The 22,493-nt window shown below is 34.9% G+C and overlaps 1 protein-coding gene across 4 annotated transcripts in view; it reads right to left on the bottom strand.

Moving 5' to 3' along the window:
* The window catches only part of LOC136847888 (uncharacterized), a 172,535-nt gene that overhangs the window by 69,867 nt on the left and 80,175 nt on the right, over positions 1 to 22,493 (bottom strand). For all 4 annotated transcript variants that reach the window (XR_010855879.1, XM_067119906.1, XM_067119907.1 and 1 more), the window contains exon 5: positions 5,675 to 5,905. Coding sequence is in view for 3 of the 4 variants with exons in the window: in XM_067119906.1 (XP_066976007.1) it covers positions 5,675 to 5,905 (231 nt within the window). In the remaining variant the exon portion in view is untranslated. The remainder of the gene's footprint in view (positions 1 to 5,674; positions 5,906 to 22,493) is intronic.

The following is a 22,493-nucleotide window of genomic DNA, read 5'->3' as shown; positions in this document are numbered from 1 at the left end:
GTTAATACCTAATCCGGGATACATAATCCTAGGTTACAGGCTACAGACAACATCCACTATTTATCCAGTCTAAATTACTCTCAATCTGACCCAGGTTACTGCCTATATTATTGTAGACATCATAGAATCTGAAAGGATTTTCTATATTAATGATAAACTGTGGAACATTTCTTTTAGTTAAAACATCTAATTGAAATGACAAATTTTAAAAACAATTTGCACTTTTCACAACTAACAACTTGCAATTACAACTTAACAATGACCATGTGTTAGCAAGAAAAGCCAGGTTTTCAGCTTCCACACAACTACCAATTACAGTTTAAAACTTTATCTGGGACTTAAAACTAAGCAATTAAATTGCTTCTTTTGGCTTTTCCCCTGTAGGTGTTCCAAAATTGTTGAATTCTGGAGCACTGACAACTGTTGAATCTGTTCCAAATGGATCAACAAAAGATAACAGCATGCGCTATAATCACTTTCTCCCCTAACGAGTTTGACTAAGGAAATAACCTGGGTACAGCTTTGTTGTAAGATAAGGGAAAGAGCCCTCTCATCTTTGAGTCCATTACATGTTATAGTGTTTATCATTATGACACAATACCTGGCCAAGAGACCGACTAAAGGAGAATTCTTTGATATTAGTTTGGTCACCATGGAGCTCTGACAGACCATGGAAGGTAACTCCTTGAGGACGAAACAAGCGACTTCACTATCAAAAAGTAACAATTGTGTGATTTACTCCCGAATAAATTACTTAACTGGACTGTTGCTCTCTCCTGATATAATCAGCACTGGTTCCCAAAAAAAGTGAAACCACAACACAGCATGTGGAGGAGAACATCACCCAAGGAAGACATAGATGGCAGCACCTGGGAACACCTCAACGATGCTACAGGTAGGGTTACCATAGAAGTAGGGGCAGTCCTAGAGCCGGTGGACACCGTGAACGTTGAAGTCATCACTGTCACAGTCGAAGCAGTTAATGGAAGGCCCTTCACACCCTCCAAGTGATCAGTGAGCAAGGATATGCTCGGCTCCCCCAAGATGCCTACGGAGGGCCATAATTCCCTAAGTCCCTTGGCCTCCACAACACTTGAAACAGAAGTTGGGTTATTATTATTATTATTTCTGTAGATGAAACCTATTCACATGGAACAAGCGCACAGGGGCCACTGACTTGAAATTCAAGCTTCCAAAGATTGTTGGTTTCAACCTCCTACTGCAGAAGTAACTGATTATGATAGAGAGCCAGTGATTTTTCATCGCCCCAAGGAAGACGCAAACCCACAACATTTGAGTGGCATGCCAAGACACTAACCACTATACTAACTGACCATGTTATGTGAGAGTTATTCGCTATGCCCCAAAAACAAGTGTCCACCAGAGGACAACTCCTCCTCCAAGCAAAGAGAGACTCCCAGAGAGGAACCAGGCTGGTCTTTCCCCCGCCTCTCCCTGGCAGCTCTCTACTGAGACAACAGTAGGAGTCAGCAAAGAGGAAACCGCTCCCTTGGAATGGTAACAACAGGCAGAAGTTTACCAGGAGGTAGAACATACTAATGAGAACCTTTGGTGTCACCAGCGGAGTACTGCACCCAGATGACACCAAGGAGATGATGATCTCTCTCTTTTTCTTCCTGGCAAACTTCATCCACTGTTCAGAAGGCCAAACCCAACACTCTGGGCATGGGCTGCTTGGTTTACAATAATGCTTGCAGCCTGTCCTTCCCTGGACAGCACCTAATCACTTGTGATTCCTCTCCAATGAAGTAGGCTTAAGTGATAGAGCAATCTTCATGGTATTAAAGACAAACAACAATCCCAAAAATGTATTTCACCAAAGAAACAAGAAAAAGCATAAAATAAAAGCAAACGGTAAGTCTGGCAGAAAGGCACTGAGACATCTTCACACAACAGCAGGTGAGGCTTCCCCCTAACCTTCAGTAGTTAACGACCTTGTGTAAAAGTTAAACGGCCAGTCCAGCTTGCATTCGCAAGCTAAATTCTATGTAAAAAATGAAGGTTTGTATTTGCGTAGGAACAAACAAGACTAAAGTGACACAATATGCAATCAAAAAGTACACAGTACAAAAAGAAGCCAATGCAGTTGCAAAGAAACAAGAGTGGTAAGCTATTCATCAAGTCTAACAAGTGCACAAGGCAGAGAGTGGGAAAACGTCTTCTATGTCACACGACTGAAGAAAAAGTGGCTAGCATTGGTCTGCGAGTGAGCTGGGGTGTTTAACCCCCTTTAACCCTTTCATATCTGTATAGTTATCACATCACTGAGGGCACATGACCGATATGTGTCTGGGAGCGCCGACAGTGCGAAAAAATAATTATTTCGAAAATTCAGCAAAAATATAAATTTTATGCCAACAACGTTCATTTTGCTGTCCTTTTTTTCTAAATGTTTATATTTTATGGTGGAATAGTCAGAATAAGAGTCCCAGCCCTCTAAACACAAAAAAATGAGTTATTGCACGTTATAAAAAAAAAAAAAATCTTTATTTATTTTCATATTTTTCGTTAGTAACCCAAAAACTATGAATGTCAGGCGAATTAATTATTTTTATGAGAAAGCCAACAAAATTCTCTAAATATCGACATATAAAAGAATGGAAAACGAATAAGTCCAGCTGGTGAAAAAATTGATAGAAAAAAGGCCAAGAAACAGAGCGCTCTGCCCGGCGTATGGTGAGAATTATCGCTAGAAAAAAGATTTTTTTGAAGAGCCTATCTCGGTTATTTTTCATAGGAATTACTTTGTAAATATACGAAAATGTAGAGGAAAAGTTGAAGAATAATGTGAGAGTCAAGAAAATGGCTTTGGTAACGACAACAGTTTCATTTTGACGTTATAAATTGATTGAAACGAAAAAAATGTTACCGTTGTCAACATTATCGTTCGTAGCTCAAAAGCTATAACAGTTAGGCGAATGGATTATTTTTTATGAGAAAGCCAACAAAATTCTCTAAATATTGATATATAAAACAATGAAAAACGAATAAGTTCAGTTGGTGAAAAAAGTTATAGAAAAGAGGGTAAGAAACAGAGCGATTTGCCCGGCGTATGGTGAGAATTATCGCTAGAAAAAAGTTTTTTTTGAAGAGCCCTATCTCGGTTATTTTTCATAGAAATTACTTTGTAAATATACGAAAATGTAGAAGAAAAGTTGTAGAATAAAGTGAGAGTCAAGAAAAATATCTTTGGTAACGGCAACAGTTTCATTTTGACGTTATAATTTGATTGAAAAAAAAAAAATGTTACCGTTGTCAACATTATCGTCAGTAGCTCAAAAGCTATAACAGTTAGGGAATGAATAATTTTTATGAGAAAGCCAATAAAATTCCCTAAATATTGACATATAAAAAATGGAAAACGAATAAGTCCAGTTGGTGAAAAAAAAATTGATAGAAAAGAGGGTGAGAAACAGAGCGCTCTGCCCGCCTATGGTGAGAATTATCGCAAGAAAATATTTTTTTTTGAAGAGCCTATCTCGGTTATTTTTCATAGAAATTACTTTGTAAATATACGAAAAAGTAGAGGAAAAGTTGAAGAATAAAGGAAAGTCAAGAAAAATGGCTTTGGTAACGGCAACAGTTTCATTTTGACGTTATAAATTGATCGAAACGAAAAAAAAAGTTACCGTTGTCAACATTATTGTTAAGTAGCTCAAAAACTATAACAGTTAGGCGAATGAATTATTTTTATGAGAAAGCCAAGAAAATTCTCAAAATATCGACATATAAAAAAATGAAAAACGAATAAGTCCAGTTGGTGAAAAATTGATAGAAAAGTGGGTAAGAAACAGCTATAAGGTGAGAATTATCGCTAGACATTTTTTTCCTCGGATTTTTTTCATAGAAATTACTTTGTAAATATACAAAAATGTAGAGGAAAGGTTGAGGAATAAAGTGAGAGTCAAGAAAAATGGCTTTGGTAACAGCAACAGTTTCATTTTGACGTTATAAGCTGTTCGAAACAAACAAAAAAATGTTACCGTTGTCAACATTATCGTTCGTAGCTCAAAAGCTATAACAGTTGGGTGGATGAATTATTTTTTATGAGAAAGCCAACAAAATATCGATATATATGATAATGAAAAATGAGATTCAGAGCCCTGCCTAAAATCCAGACATCTCTTATGTGATGCACTAACAAATTTCCGCTAGTTTTACCGTAAAAACTTTGCGAAAGCATGTTGGAAACTGTTCTCGATTGACGTCGCTGTATGTAAACAACGTGTTTACCCAGCCTCGTACGCATGGTCTCTGACAGAAGTGTGGCCTGTCAGGCCTGCGTGGGTGCGATCAGCTGATGTCATTGTGAGAATTTTTACGCCATGGATTTGCGCATGCGCAGTAGAGGAACTAAAAATTTATAGAAAATAGAGGATACCAAACAGTGTTTCCAATAATGTAATCCTACATTTTATAAAAAAATGTAAGATACGAGAGAGAAACGTGGGTAGGATCAGCTGATTTCATTGTGGGAAATTTACTATGCCAGGAATTGCACATGCGCAGTATAGGCACTGCTTGCCTGGCGTATCGATGCCTGAGTTACACGGTCCAAGGTATGCTTTAGCCTATGGAAACCACCAAATGTCCGAAAATAAAAAAAATTTACCCCTACCACACGTACGAAAAATGTCGGTAAATTTTACGCACAATTACGTCAGTCAGACAAGAAGGGGGGTAGGGGGTTATTGCGTAATATGACGTCAATTGGGCAGGAAAGGGTTAACCAACAGTTATCTACCTTGTTACCAAGTTCAATGAATGATCCAGCTTGCACTGAAGCAGATCTTATGTATAAAGTGTGATGGTTTGTATTCCTGTAGAACAAACAATAATACAGGCAGTTAACAGCGATTCAGTTTTATGGGGTTTGTCTAGTGACGAAAATCGGCAATTTTCGGCGCCGAAAATCGCCGATTTCCGCTTATTGGCGCCGATAATTGGGTATTGGTGCCGATACATACCTAACAGAGGTGCCGATAACCAAAAATTGGAGCTTTTCGGCACCGATAACCCTCGAAAATCGCTGAAAAAGTGCCGAAATCGCCGATTTTCAGTTATCATCACACCCTAAGAAACGGAACCCCGCCGATAACCGGGGACTGCCTGTACTGTATATATAATACAATGAGGGAGTAAGATTACTGGGGCATGTTTTTAAAATACCAAAGGCAGTGCTGGAGGAAAAGTTTAAAAACTTTTTAAAACAAACATTCATTTGCATTCAAGCAGGAAAGTCAACAACAATCTTTATAAAGAAGCATTTATACAGAACATGCAATAAAGAAGAATTCATATAGTTGTGGATCTTGGCAAGGCATCTGAGGAGTATCAAACAAGCAATTAGACCAGCACTATGAGAGCAAAGGGTACCAGTAACACTTGGCTTCTCCACCTAAACTGGCAATACAGCACTTCTTAAATAAAGAAAAAGGTTCATTCTTAGTATGAATAAATATATCTTAAAAAATACAGGAAGGGACAAGTCTAATGGGAAATATAATGAGAGTAAATGGGCATGGCTGAGAAAGGCCATCACTGGATAAGGACTACTACCAATCCTAGCAATCTTTCTACTGTTATTACATTCTCATTATGGGTGTTTTGTGTCATGACCAGCCTACACCACAACTATCTTTTATAGACTTACCAACATAACCTGTATTATCCTTTCCTTGCAAAGATTTTCCAGTGGTTTCTGGAATAAGCATTTTCTTTTTTCTCTCCTCTCTGGTCAAGTTTTCAAATGATTGCTCTTCAGTGTCATTGGTGGGGCTCTTCCATTTCACATTTGGCACTTTGTGGTTCACAGTTGCGTACAGGGGATCTTCTAAATCAGTGACTCCACCACCAGTCTCTCTTCCATTCATTTCTGAGCTACCTGCAAGATGATATTAACAAAAGTCAAGACTAGCCTCAGGCATAATGGAAAAAAAATGTAATCTATAAAAATTAAAGTGCATGTATTCTAATTTATACCCATGCGGTGAGAACCAAAAATTTTAACAAATTAAAGCAAAGTTCCAAAAAGAGTGAGAGTATTGTACTTCATTTCTTATCCAGAAAGTATGAGAGTACCATATTTCATTTCTTAAAGTATTGTATATTTAGGAGTGATAAAATTACTATAAGCCTATTGTCAAGTGTCAGTATTCCTCCTTTTATAAATGGATCCATGTATATAATCTAAAAAATTTCATCTTAAATCAAAACTGACCTCATTTCATAACAAGTGGAAAAATATTCTCAAGACTTGTTACCATGTAGTATTCTAGTACTATCCTTGTTATACCTCACCTTCAGACCCCTCCTACTATCCCCCTTCCCCTTGCTCTTCCTCCTCAAGTTTTCCTTGGCTTTGGGTCATAACACACTTGGCGTGTCTTGTCCAACCTCCTGCCTCATAAGCACTTGTAGAGGAATTTCTCTAATAATTGTGAGTTACCATTTGTATACCAAATGATATTTTGGATTTCAGTATTAGGCCGAATATTATGATAGCTTACTGTGTTGGTAATGTTATGATTGGTAATAGTTTGATATGTAAAGTTTTGTTTTATTTAAAGAAAAGTAGTAAAAGTTTTGTGGTTTTTCCATGCACCCTATTTCATTTTTTATGTGTAATAATTTTGTAGACTTAACTAGATCCTTGATACTTATGAATACCAAATACACTGTACTGTACAGAAAATAAAATGAGAATACGTCAATAATTCATAAATGGGAAAAGAAATGACTGGAGAGCTTTGTAAGATTCCTTCCAGGAAAACAATGACAAAATAAAAATCCTTTGGTAAGAACAACTAATAGCTTTCAGCTTGACAAACACCTGAAAAAATCTCTTAATCTAAGTAAACTAGAATATAGTAATACCCCCAATTTGCAAGATTCGAGTTGCTAAATTTACAGACACATGAACTTTTCATTGGAACCTAACCTAACTAATTGTCATATGCGAGTTTTTCACGGACACGCGAACATTTGAGAATCCCAAGAAACCCTTGAAAACCCTGCAAAAAGTGTTTTTGTTTAGTTTTTTGTTATTTAACTTTCCACACTTTTATGTGTAAATTAAATAACATTAAATAATTAACATTATCATTTCTCTCTTTCTCTCTCCATGATAATTATAAATAATTTCACTCTCTTAACATAAGGAACAATTTCTCTCTCTCTCTCATTCGTAGTTAGAGCTCACACATATTTTACAACTTATTACTAATTCTCTTTATGTCTTTACCTGTACAATAGAAAATTTTAAATTGATCTAATTTTACCTGTACCATCTACGAACTTTAAATGCACTAGTGTGGCAAATATTACATTCTAAAACATGAAGACAACTATGAGATGTATTAGTCCAAATAAAAAACCCTGTTTGTTCATGAAAAATAATTTCAGAACAAAGATAAAGAGACATACTAGAATAAAGCAGTCCTTAAAAACAAGGTTGAGCAGAATTCTAAAAACAGACTGGTTGGAAGGGGGAGAAAAAGAAATAGTAAAGTAATCTTCACACTCCTATATTTTTACATCAACCATTTATTTCTTTTTTCAAGGCCAATGTACTAAGCTAACTTTTAAATGAAAATTACAGTACCTTTAATTTCATTTAAAGTTATCTTAATAATTTGGGAGCATGATTAGGGTCATATTTATTGTTTAAACTCAAGGTATAAGCATTTATTAGCATTTTTAGAGACTAAGCCAAACTTATGCAAAAATTCATTTTGCGCAAGGAGTTCTGGAGCCTAACCTCGAGTAAATTCGGGGTATGACTGTATAAGGACCTTAAACAGTGTACATATTTGCTTGGGTCAAAGGTGAAGCAGTGGTAGACAGGGGGACAAGCTGAAGCATCAGAAGAAGAAAAGGAGCTGCATCAGAAGCCTCAACTTACCCATAAATGAAGCCAAGGATAAATGGAGAAAAGATTTTGATCTTCATTGAATAAACTGCAGACACTGTATGTAAATTTAAACCTGCTAATAGAAGCACTCTTTGAAACTGTTGGGTTGGGGGTGGGGGTAGGCAGGAGACTTTAACAGTAGGAAGAAGGCATAGGAAAAGAGGTGGAAAGGCATCACTGAAGCTGTCTAACTAAGGACATGACAGTTCATACCTCTTCCACTATACTCAAGACATAAGATCTGAAAACACAAAGGCGCAACTTAACATATTTCCTGATATAGAAGATGCTCCAGCCTGAAAGATGCACCTCAATTCTGAAGAACAAATTTTTGAAAAAGTAAACAATATATTGCACTATCAGGAGTTGTTGGCTTGTTTTGATTGGTGCACTTCACACATTTGACTGTCCCAGTGCACTGAAGTACTGTGGCTTTGGCTGCTACAATGTATTGATTATTGTAGCTTTTCAGTTCATTTGTTTTAAAAATTCCATACTTTTTTCGTATTCATTGACTTTAATATTCAATATACTGTTTTGAAGTTGACATACCAGAGAACTGAAAAACCTGAACTGATACCAAGTAAAGTTTACTCTATAAACTGCCTAGTCTGTTTTGTACAAATGTTCTTAGCCAATTGTCTCTCAGTGCATGCAAATGGATGGGGCTATGGCTTGTGCCGTATTTCATGATTCTGAGAGTGCTGGATGTAGGCTTATGCAGATGTGTAATGTGCTTCTTACAACTGTTCTCTATACTGGTCAAACTGATGAAAAGTATTCAGTCATGTATGGTAATACTTAGCAGCTTTTGTCTACCTAAATAGCAGACATCTTCAACTGAAAAGTGACAGGCAAGTATCATGTTCAAGAGGACAGAAGTTACAGCACATTTTTAAACATACAGCAGCACATATTGGACGATTATGGATTTTCCTGAAATTTTTATTTATATCCTTACAATTCCTAGCATACTCAAGAGCACTGCTCATGAGGTTGCATATATAAATGGAATACTATAAAAATACAAGTTATGCATGAAAACCAACCTACTTACTTTGCTGATACACAACTAGCCTGGTGCAATAGCGTGCAAAGACTGAAATAAACCCATATATAATCAAATGACAAATTTACAAACAGTTATGTAATGACACTGCACAAAAATAAGTGCTGTGTTTCCTTTTTTTTCTAAACTAAGTCTCAGAAATTTATCATGGATGCTGTTTTACGACATCTGTCCTTCCTTTACTATAGTACTGTTCTCTGGTGTGGATGTCTGCTTCTGCCAGAGATTTATCTCTTTTAAACAGTGTGGTTTGTGGTGGTAGGTTTGTTTCCTAATGCTTGGACCATCAACAGGTGGTCTTGTGTTTTGCAATTTTTCATTAGTTGCACGTTAACAGAGAACTTTTGCTATCACAATTGGTCTCTGATCCTCTTTTCTTACTGAAAGCAACCACATTTGCTGAACAGCAGCACCAATATGCAGGAACCGTGCCACACTGTGGAACTTCTCAGTTCCAGAGGCCTTATATTCCTCACACCATTGGACTCTGGAACAGTCCCCCTGAGGATGTTGTGCAATTAGAACCTTAAAAGTTCAAGCAAAGATGTAGTATATCACTACACTAAAACAACTTTCCTGTACTTTCAATAATTTATTTATGCTTTTATCTATTTATTAATTTCTTAATTTATCTTTGTTTTCTAACTGATCTCTTCTTTCTGTAATTCCTCTCATCTTCTGTAATTTCTTTCAAATGAGCACATTCTCTGAAAGCTTGAATTTCAAGTCAATGACCCTTATAGGCCTGTTCCATGTAAGGTTCATTTCCTTAATGATAATAATAATAATTACAACAGAGGCCAAAGGTTACATTTTTCATAAGCCTCTCATAACCCCAAGGGAAGATTATCTTTGCTAGTCAGTAATCAGAACTCCTTCATATAACTTCTGATTAAAGGGTATAAGTTTTGCTTAGTTAAAATAGTGACTACTATACAAAAGTATCATAAAAAAATATATGCCGTCACAAAGATTCATCCCCAAATTGGTAAATCTTACTCGTTCTGATACTCTGGATGCGGGTTCAAATCCTGCTACGGACATCAGAATCACTTCACATTCTTGCATTCAGATTAAGGCTTTGTAGTCACAAGCATAGTCACAAAAACTGTGAAGAATTCAGAAGTTGAAGGGGCATTGTGGTTTTTAAAATTACATCACATCTGGTAAAAAGTGACCAGTAGATTCTATACACTATATAGGTTTGCGATATGTACAAATGGTACCAATATGCAGAGTATTTTCATATTTTGAAGGTTGCTTTTCCATATTAGTAACATTTGTACTGTGTGTATTATCATGTTTTTGTTTATACAAAATGTAACTGTGCAATAAACTGTTATTCCATATTCCTAATATTTCCTATTGAAGTATTAGTTTTTTTTCTTTATCCGAGATAAAATAATTGTTACATAAGCCTACATTCGACACTAACGAATTACCGCAATGAAATACTGCACAAGCCATAGTCCCACCCATTTGCACGCACTGGGACACAGTTGGCTAAGAATATCTTTACAAACCATGGCTGGGAGTTTATACCATATATCTGCTATCTGTCAAAGTTTTCAGTTGACTGGTATGTACATCTACTTCAAAAAGCTAACTACACATTAAAATCAACGATGTGAAAAATGTATTTGCAAAATAAATGAACTGAAAAACTACAATAACCAATATTCCATTGAAGTGGAAAACCCATGTACTTGTATCTTAGGAAACATTATTTCATTGAATTATTGTAATACTGTATTTTCATCTAGCCTAATCTCATACACATCCCTCATTGTAACTAATCCCCATTTCTCTATTACTGTAGGCTGTGACAAGGATCCTGGAGAGGGGCATTGTTTCAAGTACCTGTAGCAGATACTTTCTTTGAAGACACCACAAAACTTGAATAACATCTCTGGAACACTGAAACAGTCTTGCCAACCTTTCTGACATAACATTGTATCAAGGACCCAGAAAATCTGAAGGCTTCAACAAAACAAAGTACAGTATAAATAAACTTGTAGAGTGAATCACGTGTGAGGACGCTGCAGCAGTGCCTTTTTAGACACTTTAATTGAGTTGGGCTACACGTCTTAGTGACCCCAATAACAAAGAACCTGTTGTACCCCACAATTTGTTAAACTATTTGTGAATATTAAACTGTGCTTGTGTTACAGAGAAAACAGAAAACTGATAATTAGCCAGAATAGGTTGGAGCAGATGGCACGCCTTTTAAGTAATCATATGTATGGTATTTCAATTAGACAATGCAAATTACCTTATTTTGTGATTGCTTATTCTTGATATATATTAAAAAAATCCAATATTTTTCACTACCCTTTTTCCCAACACCAGCATATCTATTTCCCTCAATAGCCAGAATCCATGCAGTTATATTCTCACCTGGTCCAGACATGTGGCATACTGTATTCTGAGTATGGGATTGTTACGTAACAGACAAACCGGTTGTGATATTTTGGGAATCAAGGCCTAAATGCCAGGCTCACTACACTGTAGCAGCCAAAGCCATGATACTTTAGTGAACTGAAGCAATAACTGATTAATAACTCATGATAGTGGAACTTTATTATGTTTATTATTGCTAATTTTAATTTTTATTTAAAATTGGGGTACATCTTCAATGTCAGGAAATACAGTAAGCTGCAATTACATGAAAAGTAAAGAGACTATGAAGGCTATGATCGAGGGATACTTGCAAAAAAGTATCAACAGGATGCAAAAACAGGTTTTGATATAGGAAAAACCTATTTTTTGAAGTTGCTGTTGAGTCCTCAAAGAGTTACCTTCCATGGGTCTACCAGAGCTCGATGTTGACCAAACTAATATCAAAGAATTCTCATTCAGTTGGTCTCGTGGACACTTTCCTTTATCTTCAGCGAAGCTGTACCCAGGGTGTTTCCATTGTCAAAACCTGCTAGAAGATGAAGTGATTGTTGAGCATGGACAGTCAGCCATGGTAAGGAGACCAGGAATACATTACTTTCTGTTGGTCAATCCAGGTTGACCCCTCGCCCAAATCCCAAGCCTTTTCGTCAGGGAAGTGGGACGGTTTTGAGGACTCAACAGTGACTACCAAAAATATGTTTTTCCTACATCAAAACCTGTTTTTTGATGTGTAGTAGCTTGTTTCATCCTCAAGAAGCTTTACAAAGAAACTGATGACAGGTGATAAAAAGCTTAAGTTCTCAAATTTTAATCCTAACAACTCAAAGAAAACACTTTTCTGATCTGAGGTCAAGCCACAAGTCTCAAGCCCCATTCTTTATTCCAAATACTCCTCAGGTTTTGGTAGCAAAGAACAAAAAACTAAACAAGAACTGGTTTTCCACTGCAGTGCCTATGGGGCTAGGACTAACCATACCACCTAGTGATACAGGGAGTAATCAAATTTGTTCTGGCTTGTGGCAATAATGTTGTAATAATACTGTCTCTGATGACCACCCTGTATATTCAGAGACTTCTTCAAAAGAGACATTTCTGAAGAAGGCCAACATATTGACTTTACTAATATCATGTGACCTAGGAAAGGAGTGTGGCTTTGCCTTTTCAATGAGGGACACTAAAATTATTCTCAGCCCTTGTGGAGGGAATGGTTTATTTGTGCTAGGGTGTAGGAAAATTGGACCTTCTGGGATGTTTGCCCTTAAATCTAGGTAAACCTTAACCCTTAAACACCGAGCCTCTATTTACAAAAGTGTCTGCTGTATGCTGGCGGGGTTTGAGAGTTAGCACCAAAGCGGAAAAAATTTTTTCAAAAAATCACAGCACGCTTAGTTTTTAAGATTAAGAGTTCATTTTGGCTCCTTTTTTGTCATTGCCTGAAGTTTAGTATGCAACCATCAGAAATGAAAAAATATCATGATCATATATAAATATTGGAATATATGACAGTGCAAAAAAAAATTCATATATAATTGTATACAAATCGCGTTGTGAGCAAAACGGTTAAGCTAACGAGTTACTTTTTTCGTTGTATTGTACACAACATTGCGATGATTTTTGTATATAAATTGTAAAATGATCAAAGCAACACAGAGAAAATATTATCACAAAATGATGCATGAATTCGTAACATAAGGACGTAAAAAAATTTTTTTCAAAAATTCACCATAAATCAAAATAGTAATACTAGAGACTTACGTTTGTTGCAAAATGAACTTTTCAGGTAATTAGTTGAATATTTTTTACAGACAAAGTGCTTCGAGAAATTACAGCAGTGTTTAATTTTTCACCATTTACAAGTTTTCATGTTTTTATTTGTAAAATGTGTATGAAAAATGCATTTTTCTATTTATTTGTAAAATTTATACAAAAATGCATTTCATGCAATGTGATAAAATCTACAAAAATGCAGTTATGTTTTGTTGCAAAATCTCTATGAAAATGCATTTCACATTTTCATGTTTAAAATCTCTATGAACATAATGCCTTCATATGTAAAATCTGTATCGAAAATGTATTTTTTATTTTTATTTTTTTACATGATTAAAGATGCAAAGGTAATTTGAGATTTTCAGTTAGTGTTTTTACAAGATGTGATACCCATTTGCAAAGTTTTTTCAAAATGATACCCACCAGAAAATGCTTGTTTAATGTTTGTACATTTATAAGTTTTCATGCTTTTAACTGTAAAATGATAGGTAAATGATTTTGAATGATACATAAAATCATACAAGTTTTATGTCCATTTACAGTCTTTGCACAAGGATTTTTTGACCGGTGAGATGAGGTTGTTCAGTCGCGTTCATTTTAAAATTTTGGTTAATGTATATCAGAGATTAACTAGAGTTGTATAAAATATTTCCAAAAAATAAAAGCTGTTCAATCTGAGACAAGTTATTTTTTGCAATCTGTATTCTGCATAAAATTACAGCATTTTCAGTTGGTAACCTTTTACAAGATGCCTAATAAAAAATGGTACTGCATTTTTCAAAACATGGTGACTTAAAGAAAGTGTGTTTAATTTTTAAGACAGTGTTTTTAGGTGTAAAATCAGGAAAAATGGACAATTTTTGTCAAAATTTCACCATAAAATCAAAAAATATTATGTTACAGAGACTTCTCTCTTGTTGCATTAAACAGTATATAATTTTAAATTGATTCAATTTTACTAGAATGTAAAAGTTTTACAAACATTTGTACATTTTGTTGAGTATTTTATGGAATTGTACTTTTGTTTTAAATTTTGCCTAGTTACGCAAAGAAAACGGCTTTTATATGACAAAGAAAAATATTTCAAAATTGATAAAAGCTACAACCTACTGTAAATGTTATTTTGTGCAGTACTCAATTTTATGTCAACCATTTACTGTATAACACTTTTTAGGGTAATGCCTAAATATTAAATAAAAAAACTTTAGCGAAATTTACAAGGTTACTTAAAGAAATATTTAGTATTTTGGAAATAAACATTTATTACCATTTTTGGGGGTAGGGAAAACTTTTTCAAAAATTCACCATAAATGAAATATTGTGCCAGAGACTTCCAATTTGTTGCAAAATGAAAGTAAATGATTGAATATTACTAGACTGTAAGAGTTTTAGCTTACAATTGCATTTTTCGACCATTTCAGTCGAGTCAAAGTTGACCTATAGATTTAAATTTTGGCATTTATCGTGATTTATATGAAAATATTTCCAAACTGATAAAAGTTACAACCATGAGTTATTTTTTGTTGTATTCTACATGAAATTGCACATTTTTCATGTATAACCCTTTATGTAACACCTAAAGAAAAAATGGTGTGAAAATTATGACAAGGTGACTAAAGAAATTCTGAGATTTTCAGCCGTTAGTGGGCGTGGAGGAAGGAAAAGTTTTTTTCAAAAATTCACCATAAATCAAAATATTGTGCTAAAGACTTCCCGTTTGTTATAAAATGAAGGTAAATGATTGAATATTACTAGAATGTAAGAGTTTTAGCTTACAATTGCATTTTTTCAACCATTTTAGTCGAGTCAAAGTTGACCATGGGTTTAAATTTTGGCACTTATCGTGATTTATATGTAAATATTTCAAAATTGATAAAAGCTACAACCATGAGTTATTTTTTGTTGTATTCTACATGAAATTGCACACATTTTCATATATAAAACGTTATGTAACACCTAATAAAAACTGTGCAAAAATTACGACAATGTGACTAAAGAAATTCTGAGATTTTCAGCAGAGTTAGTCTCTTCCAAACACGAGGGAAGGAAAAAAGTTTTTCAAAAATTCACCATGGGAGTGGAAATACTGTGCTAGAGACTTCCCGTTTTTGCAAAATGAAAGGTAAATGACAGTTTGATAAAGAATGATTTTGGAACATTTGAGTACATTTTTAGAATTTGCATGGTCAATGCAAGTAGGTTTAAATTTTACATACTTATCGTGATTGACAACAATGGTTTAGGAGAAACAGACGGAAAAATTGTGATTGGTTGAAAATCTGTCAAAATTTATAGATAGAAAACAAGATGAGTTATTTTTTGTCTTGTATTCCAATGGATGATTCCACACATTTTTATATATAAAACGTTATGTAACAGCTAACGGCGTCAGGCTGTGCAAGATTTTCATGACAAGTTACTAAAGAATTTCTGAAAAAGTTTTTCAAAAATTCACCATAAATCGAAATATTGTGCTAGAGACTTTACGTTTCTTCAAAATGAAGGTAAATGAGTTTGAATATTAGAAGAATGTAAGAACATTTGAGTACATGATTGAATTTTTACCATGGCAATGCAAGTAGTTGGTGATTGTACATACATCAAGACAACAATGGTTATAGAGAAAATGTCAAAATTGTATGGTTACAACCATGAGTTATTTTTTGTTGAAAGAAATTCGAGATGAAACTTGTTGTCTTTCAAATATAAAACTCCAATGGACAGCTAATAGAAAACACAAAAATTTGGACAAAGTGACTAAAGAATTTCTTACAAGATTTTCAGCAGTTAGTGTGGACGTAAGGAAAAAGTTTTTTCAAAAATTCACCATAATAAATCGAAATATTGTGCTAAAGGCTTCATGTTTGTTGCAAAATGAAGGTAAATGATTGAATATTACTAAAATGTAAGAGTTTTAGTTTACAATTGCATTTTTTTCGACCATTTTGGTCAAGTCAAAGTTGACTGAAGGTTGAAATTTTGGCACTTATCGTGATTTATATAAAAATATGTCAAAATTGATAAAAGCTACAACCATGAATTATTTTTGTTGTATTCTACATGAAATTTGCACATTTTTAAATATAAAACTTTATGTAAAGGCTAACAGAAAACAGTGCAAAAATTACGACAATGTGACTAAAGAATTTTTAGATTTTCAGCAGAGTTAGCTGATGCTTTCTTTTGGGATAAGAAAGAAATTCGCATGCGCAGCTGGGCTTGTAAACAAAACAACAGCGTGATCCGTGAACTCCCAGCATCCCTCAAGGCACGATTTAAAATTTTTCAGAAACGAAGCCTATAAGTATTTTTCCGCAAATATTTAAAAACCTTTTTGTAGTAGACATATTTTACATCCACTTGGCACCCGACAGACAACTTTTGTCAATGTAAAATACGTCCAGTCGGTGTTAAAGGGTTAATATTTCAAATGAAATGGATAAAATATTATCCATCCCATTTGTACCCGTTTCTTTATTCTTTATCATCTTAGTTTTTATTTCTAAAGCATTAATTTCTTCTTGAGATTTACTTTTCTGTGCTCCATTATTTCTATTTGTATGCATTTTTGTTTCATTACTAGTTCTTGTTACTGAACAATATGTAGATTTATTAGATGGATCTTGAATTCCTCTCACTTTCAATTTTAATTTAGCTTATTTTACAGACATTCCAGTTCTTTGTAATGCTTTTAACTGTATTGTATATATAGTACACACATTCTTTGGATCTTGCATGATGGTCTTGCCCACAGTTTATACACTTTGGTTCGCTGCACTTCCATTGTATGGCATGTTCTTCAGATCCACAATGCGCACACAAGTTCGATAATATTTTTGTGTGTCCATATTTACCAATTTTTACACTGTAGCGGCTTTGGGACATATGGTCTTACTTCTCTGGTTTGGCCTAAAATTTTTATTTTCTGAGGTAGATCTTGACCTTCAAATTTTATTTTTGCAATTTTTAATATTTGTTTATTCATCTGTTTACTTGGCAGATCATATAGTTCACAATCCTGTACCTTTGGGTATCTCTTTTTAAGTGAGTCTAATATTTTTTAGTTCATTGGACGGGTTGGTATCGTTCTCGGCTAGCACTCTGCTGGGGTCGCGTTCAATTCTCCGACCGGCCAATGAAGAATTAAGAGAAATTTATATCTGGTGATGGTTCAGATTCCACAATAAGTTGTAGGTCCTGTTGCTAGGTAACCAGCTGGTTCTTAGCCACATAAAATAAATCTGATCCTTCGGGCGTACCTTAGGAGAGCTGTTAACCCTTAAACGCCGAGCCTCTATTTACAAAAACGTCTCCCGTATGCCGGCGGCGTTCGGGAGTTAAGCGCTAAGCGGAAAAAAGTTTTATTAAAAAATCACAGCACGCTTAGTTTTTAAGAATAAGAGTTCATTTTGGCTCCTTTTTTTGTCATTGCCTGAAGTTTAGTATGCAACCATCAGAAATGAAAAAAAATCATTATCATATATAAATATTGAAATATATGACAGCGCAAAAAAAAAATTTTTCATATATAATTTTATACAAATCGCGCTGTGAGCAAAACGGTTAAAGCTAACGGGTTTTGTTTTTCTTTGTATTGTACACTAAATTGCGATGATTTTGGTATATAACAAATTGTAAAACGATCAAAGCAACACAGAGAAAATATCACAAAATGATGCATGAATTGTAACGAATGGACGTAAAAAAATTTTTTTTTCAAAAATTCACCATAAATCAAAATATTGTGCTAGAGACTTCCTGTTTGTTGAAAAATGAAGCTAATTGATTGAATATTACTAGACTAAGTGTTTTAGCTTACAATTGCAGTTTTCGACCATTTCGGTCGAGTTAAAGTTGACCGAAGGTCGAATTTTTTCTTTTTATCGTGATTTATATGAAAATATTTCAAAACTGATAAAAGCTACAACCATGAGTTATTTTTTGTTGTATTGTACATGAAATTGCGCACATTTTTATATATAAAACTTTATGTAACGACTAATATAAAACGGTGCAAATATTACGACAACGTGACGAAAGAATTTCTGAGATGTTCGGCAGAGTCACCACGCGGATGTAAGGAAAATGTTTTTTTCAAAAATTCACCATAAATCGAAATATTGTGCTAGAGACTTCCAATTTATTGAAAAATGAAGGTAAATGATTGAATATTACTAGAATGTAAGAGTTTTAGCTTACAATTGCGTTTTTCGACTATTTCGGTCGAGTTAAAGTTGACCGAAGGTTGAAATTTTGGCAGTTATAGTGATTTATGTGAAAATATTTCATAACTGATAAAAGCTACAACCATGAAATATTTTCTGTTGTATTCTACATGAAATTGCGCACATTTTCATATATAAAAGTTTGTGTAACGACTAATGTAAAACGATGCAAACATTACAACAACGTGACGAAAGAATTTCTGAGATGTTCGGCCGAGTTACCGCACGCAGACGTAAGGAAGTTTTTTTTTTTTTCAGAAATTCACCATAAATCGAAATATTGTACTAGAGACTTCCAGTTTGTTGCAAAATGAAGGTACATGACTGAATATTACTAGAATGTAAGAGTTTTAGCTTTATAATTGCATTTTTTTACCATTTCAGTCGAGTTAAAGTTGACCGAAGCTTGAAATTTTGGCAGTTATCATGATTTATATGAAAATATTTCAAAACTGATAAAAGCTACAACCATGAGTTATTTTCTGTTGTATTCTACATGAAATTGCGGACATTTCCATATATAAAACTTTATGTAACGACTAATATAAAATGGTGCAAACATTACGACGTGACAAAAGAATTTCTGGCGCGGACATAAGGAAAAAGTCTTTTCAAAAATTCACCATAAATCGAAATATTGTGCTAGAGACTTCCCGTTTGTTGCAAAATGAAGATAAATGATTGAATATTACTAGAATGTAAGAGTTTTAGCTTACAATTGCGTTTTTTGACCATTTCGGTTGAGTCAAAGTTGACCGAAGGTTGAAATTTTGGCAGTTATCATGGTTTATATGAAAATATTTCCAAACTGATAAAAGCTACAACCATGGGTTGTATTTTGCTGTATTTTACATGAAATTGCGCACATTTTCATATATAAAACTTTATGTAACAGCTAATATAAAACAGTGCAAAAATTACGACAAAATGACAAAATTTCTGAAATTTTCGGCCAAGTTACAGCACGGGCGTAAGGAAAAAGTTTTTTCAAAAATTCACCATAAATTGAAATATTGTCCTAGAGACTTCCAATTTGTTGCAAAATGAAGGTACATGATTGAATATTACTAGAATGTAAGAGTTTTAGCTTACAATTGCATTTTTCAGCCATTTCGGTCGAGTCAAAGTTGACCGAAGGTTGAAATTTTTTGTAGTCGACGTACGGTACGTCCACTTGACACCCAACAGACAATTTTAGTCGACGTATGATACGTCCAGTAGGCGTTTAAGGGTTAATCACCTCATTGGTCTGGTTAAACTAATGTATACAGGTTGACCATCACTAATCCGGCAACCAGTAGTCCGGAACAATCAGTAATCTGGCACAAATTTCGGCTAGAGTAATTTCCAATGTTTCCGCACTAGTTTTCAAATTTCCCGGGTCGCTGCGCTAACTCGCTCGCCGGCCGCTTCGATTTGGTGGTGCAGTGTGCTGCATCAACAAACTGGTAGCCTAGCCTACATTATACTGAACTGTATTCACATATTAACAGTATTATACAAACATCAACATAATGAATGTGCATCTTTTACATAGATCTTTTAAAAAGTTATGCTTTACTACATTGTTTCCAATTGTGTATATTCTCATATTGGTTTTTTATTATAAATTGCGATCAATGTTTTGTTTTGGGAATGATATTGCGGTGTTTATTTCGCTGCATTTAACAAGTTCAAAGTGCTTTTCTTTCTTCTAGTTAGCTATTTTTTTCGTTAATATATGACGTTCGCGGGAATCGCGACTGGCCGTTTGGGGGCATGTTTGTTTTGTGTAAAAAAAAATCAAGATTCCATTCGCTATTTTCTCTTGATTTCATCATAACACGAGCTTTACGTACTTATCTTTTATCGGCATGAAAACAGTAGTAATTTGTATTCTTTCATGCCCAGTAGTTTTGATTAAAATACATTCTCTCCAGTTCTATTTACTGTCGAGTTTCATCCATGTTGCCGATTCACGATAATTTATAGTCACTAGCAGCTTGAACATTGTTTTCTCAGCTTCAGCTACAACTTACAGCTTTAAGTTACTGTAGCAGTATATTTCCCTGCCGATCTTTTCTCCAAAGCAAATAAGGGTATAGTGTAAAAAATATATCGGTCCTATTGTACAGTACTTAACGTCATTTGTAACATAAATACGGTAATTGTGTATTATCGTACGATGGTTGAAATACAAGCAAAACAGTCGTTATCCAATACGATTATTAGCAAAACAACAGTTTCCCGTTCAGTTGTTTATGGCTGTACGCATTTACGCAAGAGTATGACGTTACTAACAATACTTTTATCATTCTCTTTTACTTTTTTTAACTAGCTGATGGAATAAAGAGATGGAGGAAAAAAGTTATTCTATTGTAAGTTGGTCTCTCTCGCTGACTGATTGTACCTGCTGCCTGCGCCTGCGTGAATTCTAAACATATTTCCTAAATATTTTCGTACCGGTATTAATTGCTAACCCCATCGTAATCGTAAACTCGAAACATCGCAAGTCGAATTATCGTAACTCGAGCACTACCTGTAATTGATAATTGTCTTTTCTTTATTAACCAACTTGTACTGATTTATAGGATATTTTAATTCTAAGATGAGGTGCTTAGCTACTGGATTTCGTGTATTCTAGCCTAATAAATGGCTAATCCGGCAAAATGGCTAATCCGGCAACCTCCAGGTCCCAATGATGCCGGATTAGTGATGGTCAACCTGTACTTAACTTTTCTCTATTCAACTGGCTCGTTATTATTCTCAGGAGGTACAATGGTACCTTGAATACTGTTCATAGTGTCATATTTTTTTATTTTTATATTTATGTTATCTATATTTTTATTGATAAATAATTTTCAGACTTGACTTTTTGTTGTGGCTTCTATAAGCCATGTCTTTTCTTTTATTTGTCTAAACGACATTTCAGTCGTAGAGTGTCTGCTCAATAAATAACTTTCCAACTAGAGTGCTGATATTTTTTGGTCAGTTTCTAAGGTTAGAAACCTTGACCAACTTCCACTCCCAAACAGGGAGTTGAAAGTGAGTCAAGGTTGGGTCAAGACGATATTTACTTTTTTATGGTCTGCTCTGTACTGGAGCATATGGTTCCAGTGTAATTACAATAACATTTATTTTTTTTTTCTAGACAAAGAATGCCAAAGGCAGTTTCAGCAGTCGTTGACTGTGCCAAGTCAGTATCATCAAAGGGCCCAGGGGTACTTGAATCCTTACAACTACTAGTCATAAAGATTTTATAAAAAAAAAATAAACCTGAAAACCTTAAAAAGATATTGTCAGCCTTTCATGGAGTTTATTCTTCTACCAATGGCACAAGTGAGAAGAGACTCCCAAATGTCTGCCCCCTACCCTACACCACAGGGGATGGCCCAAGTGTAAGCCAAACCTGCTTGCTAGGACAAAGTATTACAAGAATACAATCATCCCCACCCTAACCATATTATGGGCGAACCGGATAGAATGCTGAGAGTCCTATCACCAGAACCAGACCCCCCTGGAATCCATGATCCAGCCCTAAAGAATAGCTCTGCCTTTGAGCTATCAATCTGATACCTCTCAGGTCCGAACATTATCAGGCAGTTGATGGTCCTACCACAGTTCCCACTATTTAGCTTCGGATATAAACCCAATCCCAGCTATGATATCTTTTCCTATTTATCAAGTCAAATAAATTTTAGCAGAAGTAGAAAATTCCACAAAATTAGTCCAAAGAAATATATATTAACATATGAGACACTTGTACTCAAACCCAGGAACAAATTCCTAGGGTTCAAGGGCCACCTCACCACGTCAAGGTGGTCCCATATCGAGGGGACCTAGTTCGCCTAGGCCCAGGACTTTCTTTAGATCAAATCCAGGCAGAGGGTACCTCCTTTACACACCAAGAGTCGGTTACAATGGAACTGACTACTGCTACAGCATTCCAGGTGGTCTTGTGGCTCAATCTGTGGTCAACGACAGTTGGCAAGATTTCTTCTACTGCAATGTCTAGAGAATGTGAGAAGAATGCAACTTTTCTTAGACTGTTGCAGTCCGGTGGCAAGACTATTCTGTATCTGGCTCACCTAACACCAAACATGTGGACTAATTGATTACT

Source organism: Macrobrachium rosenbergii, chromosome 17, assembly GCF_040412425.1.
Source record: "Macrobrachium rosenbergii isolate ZJJX-2024 chromosome 17, ASM4041242v1, whole genome shotgun sequence".
NCBI lineage: Eukaryota > Metazoa > Arthropoda > Malacostraca > Decapoda > Palaemonidae > Macrobrachium > Macrobrachium rosenbergii.
This window is presented reverse-complemented; position numbering and strand designations above follow the sequence as displayed.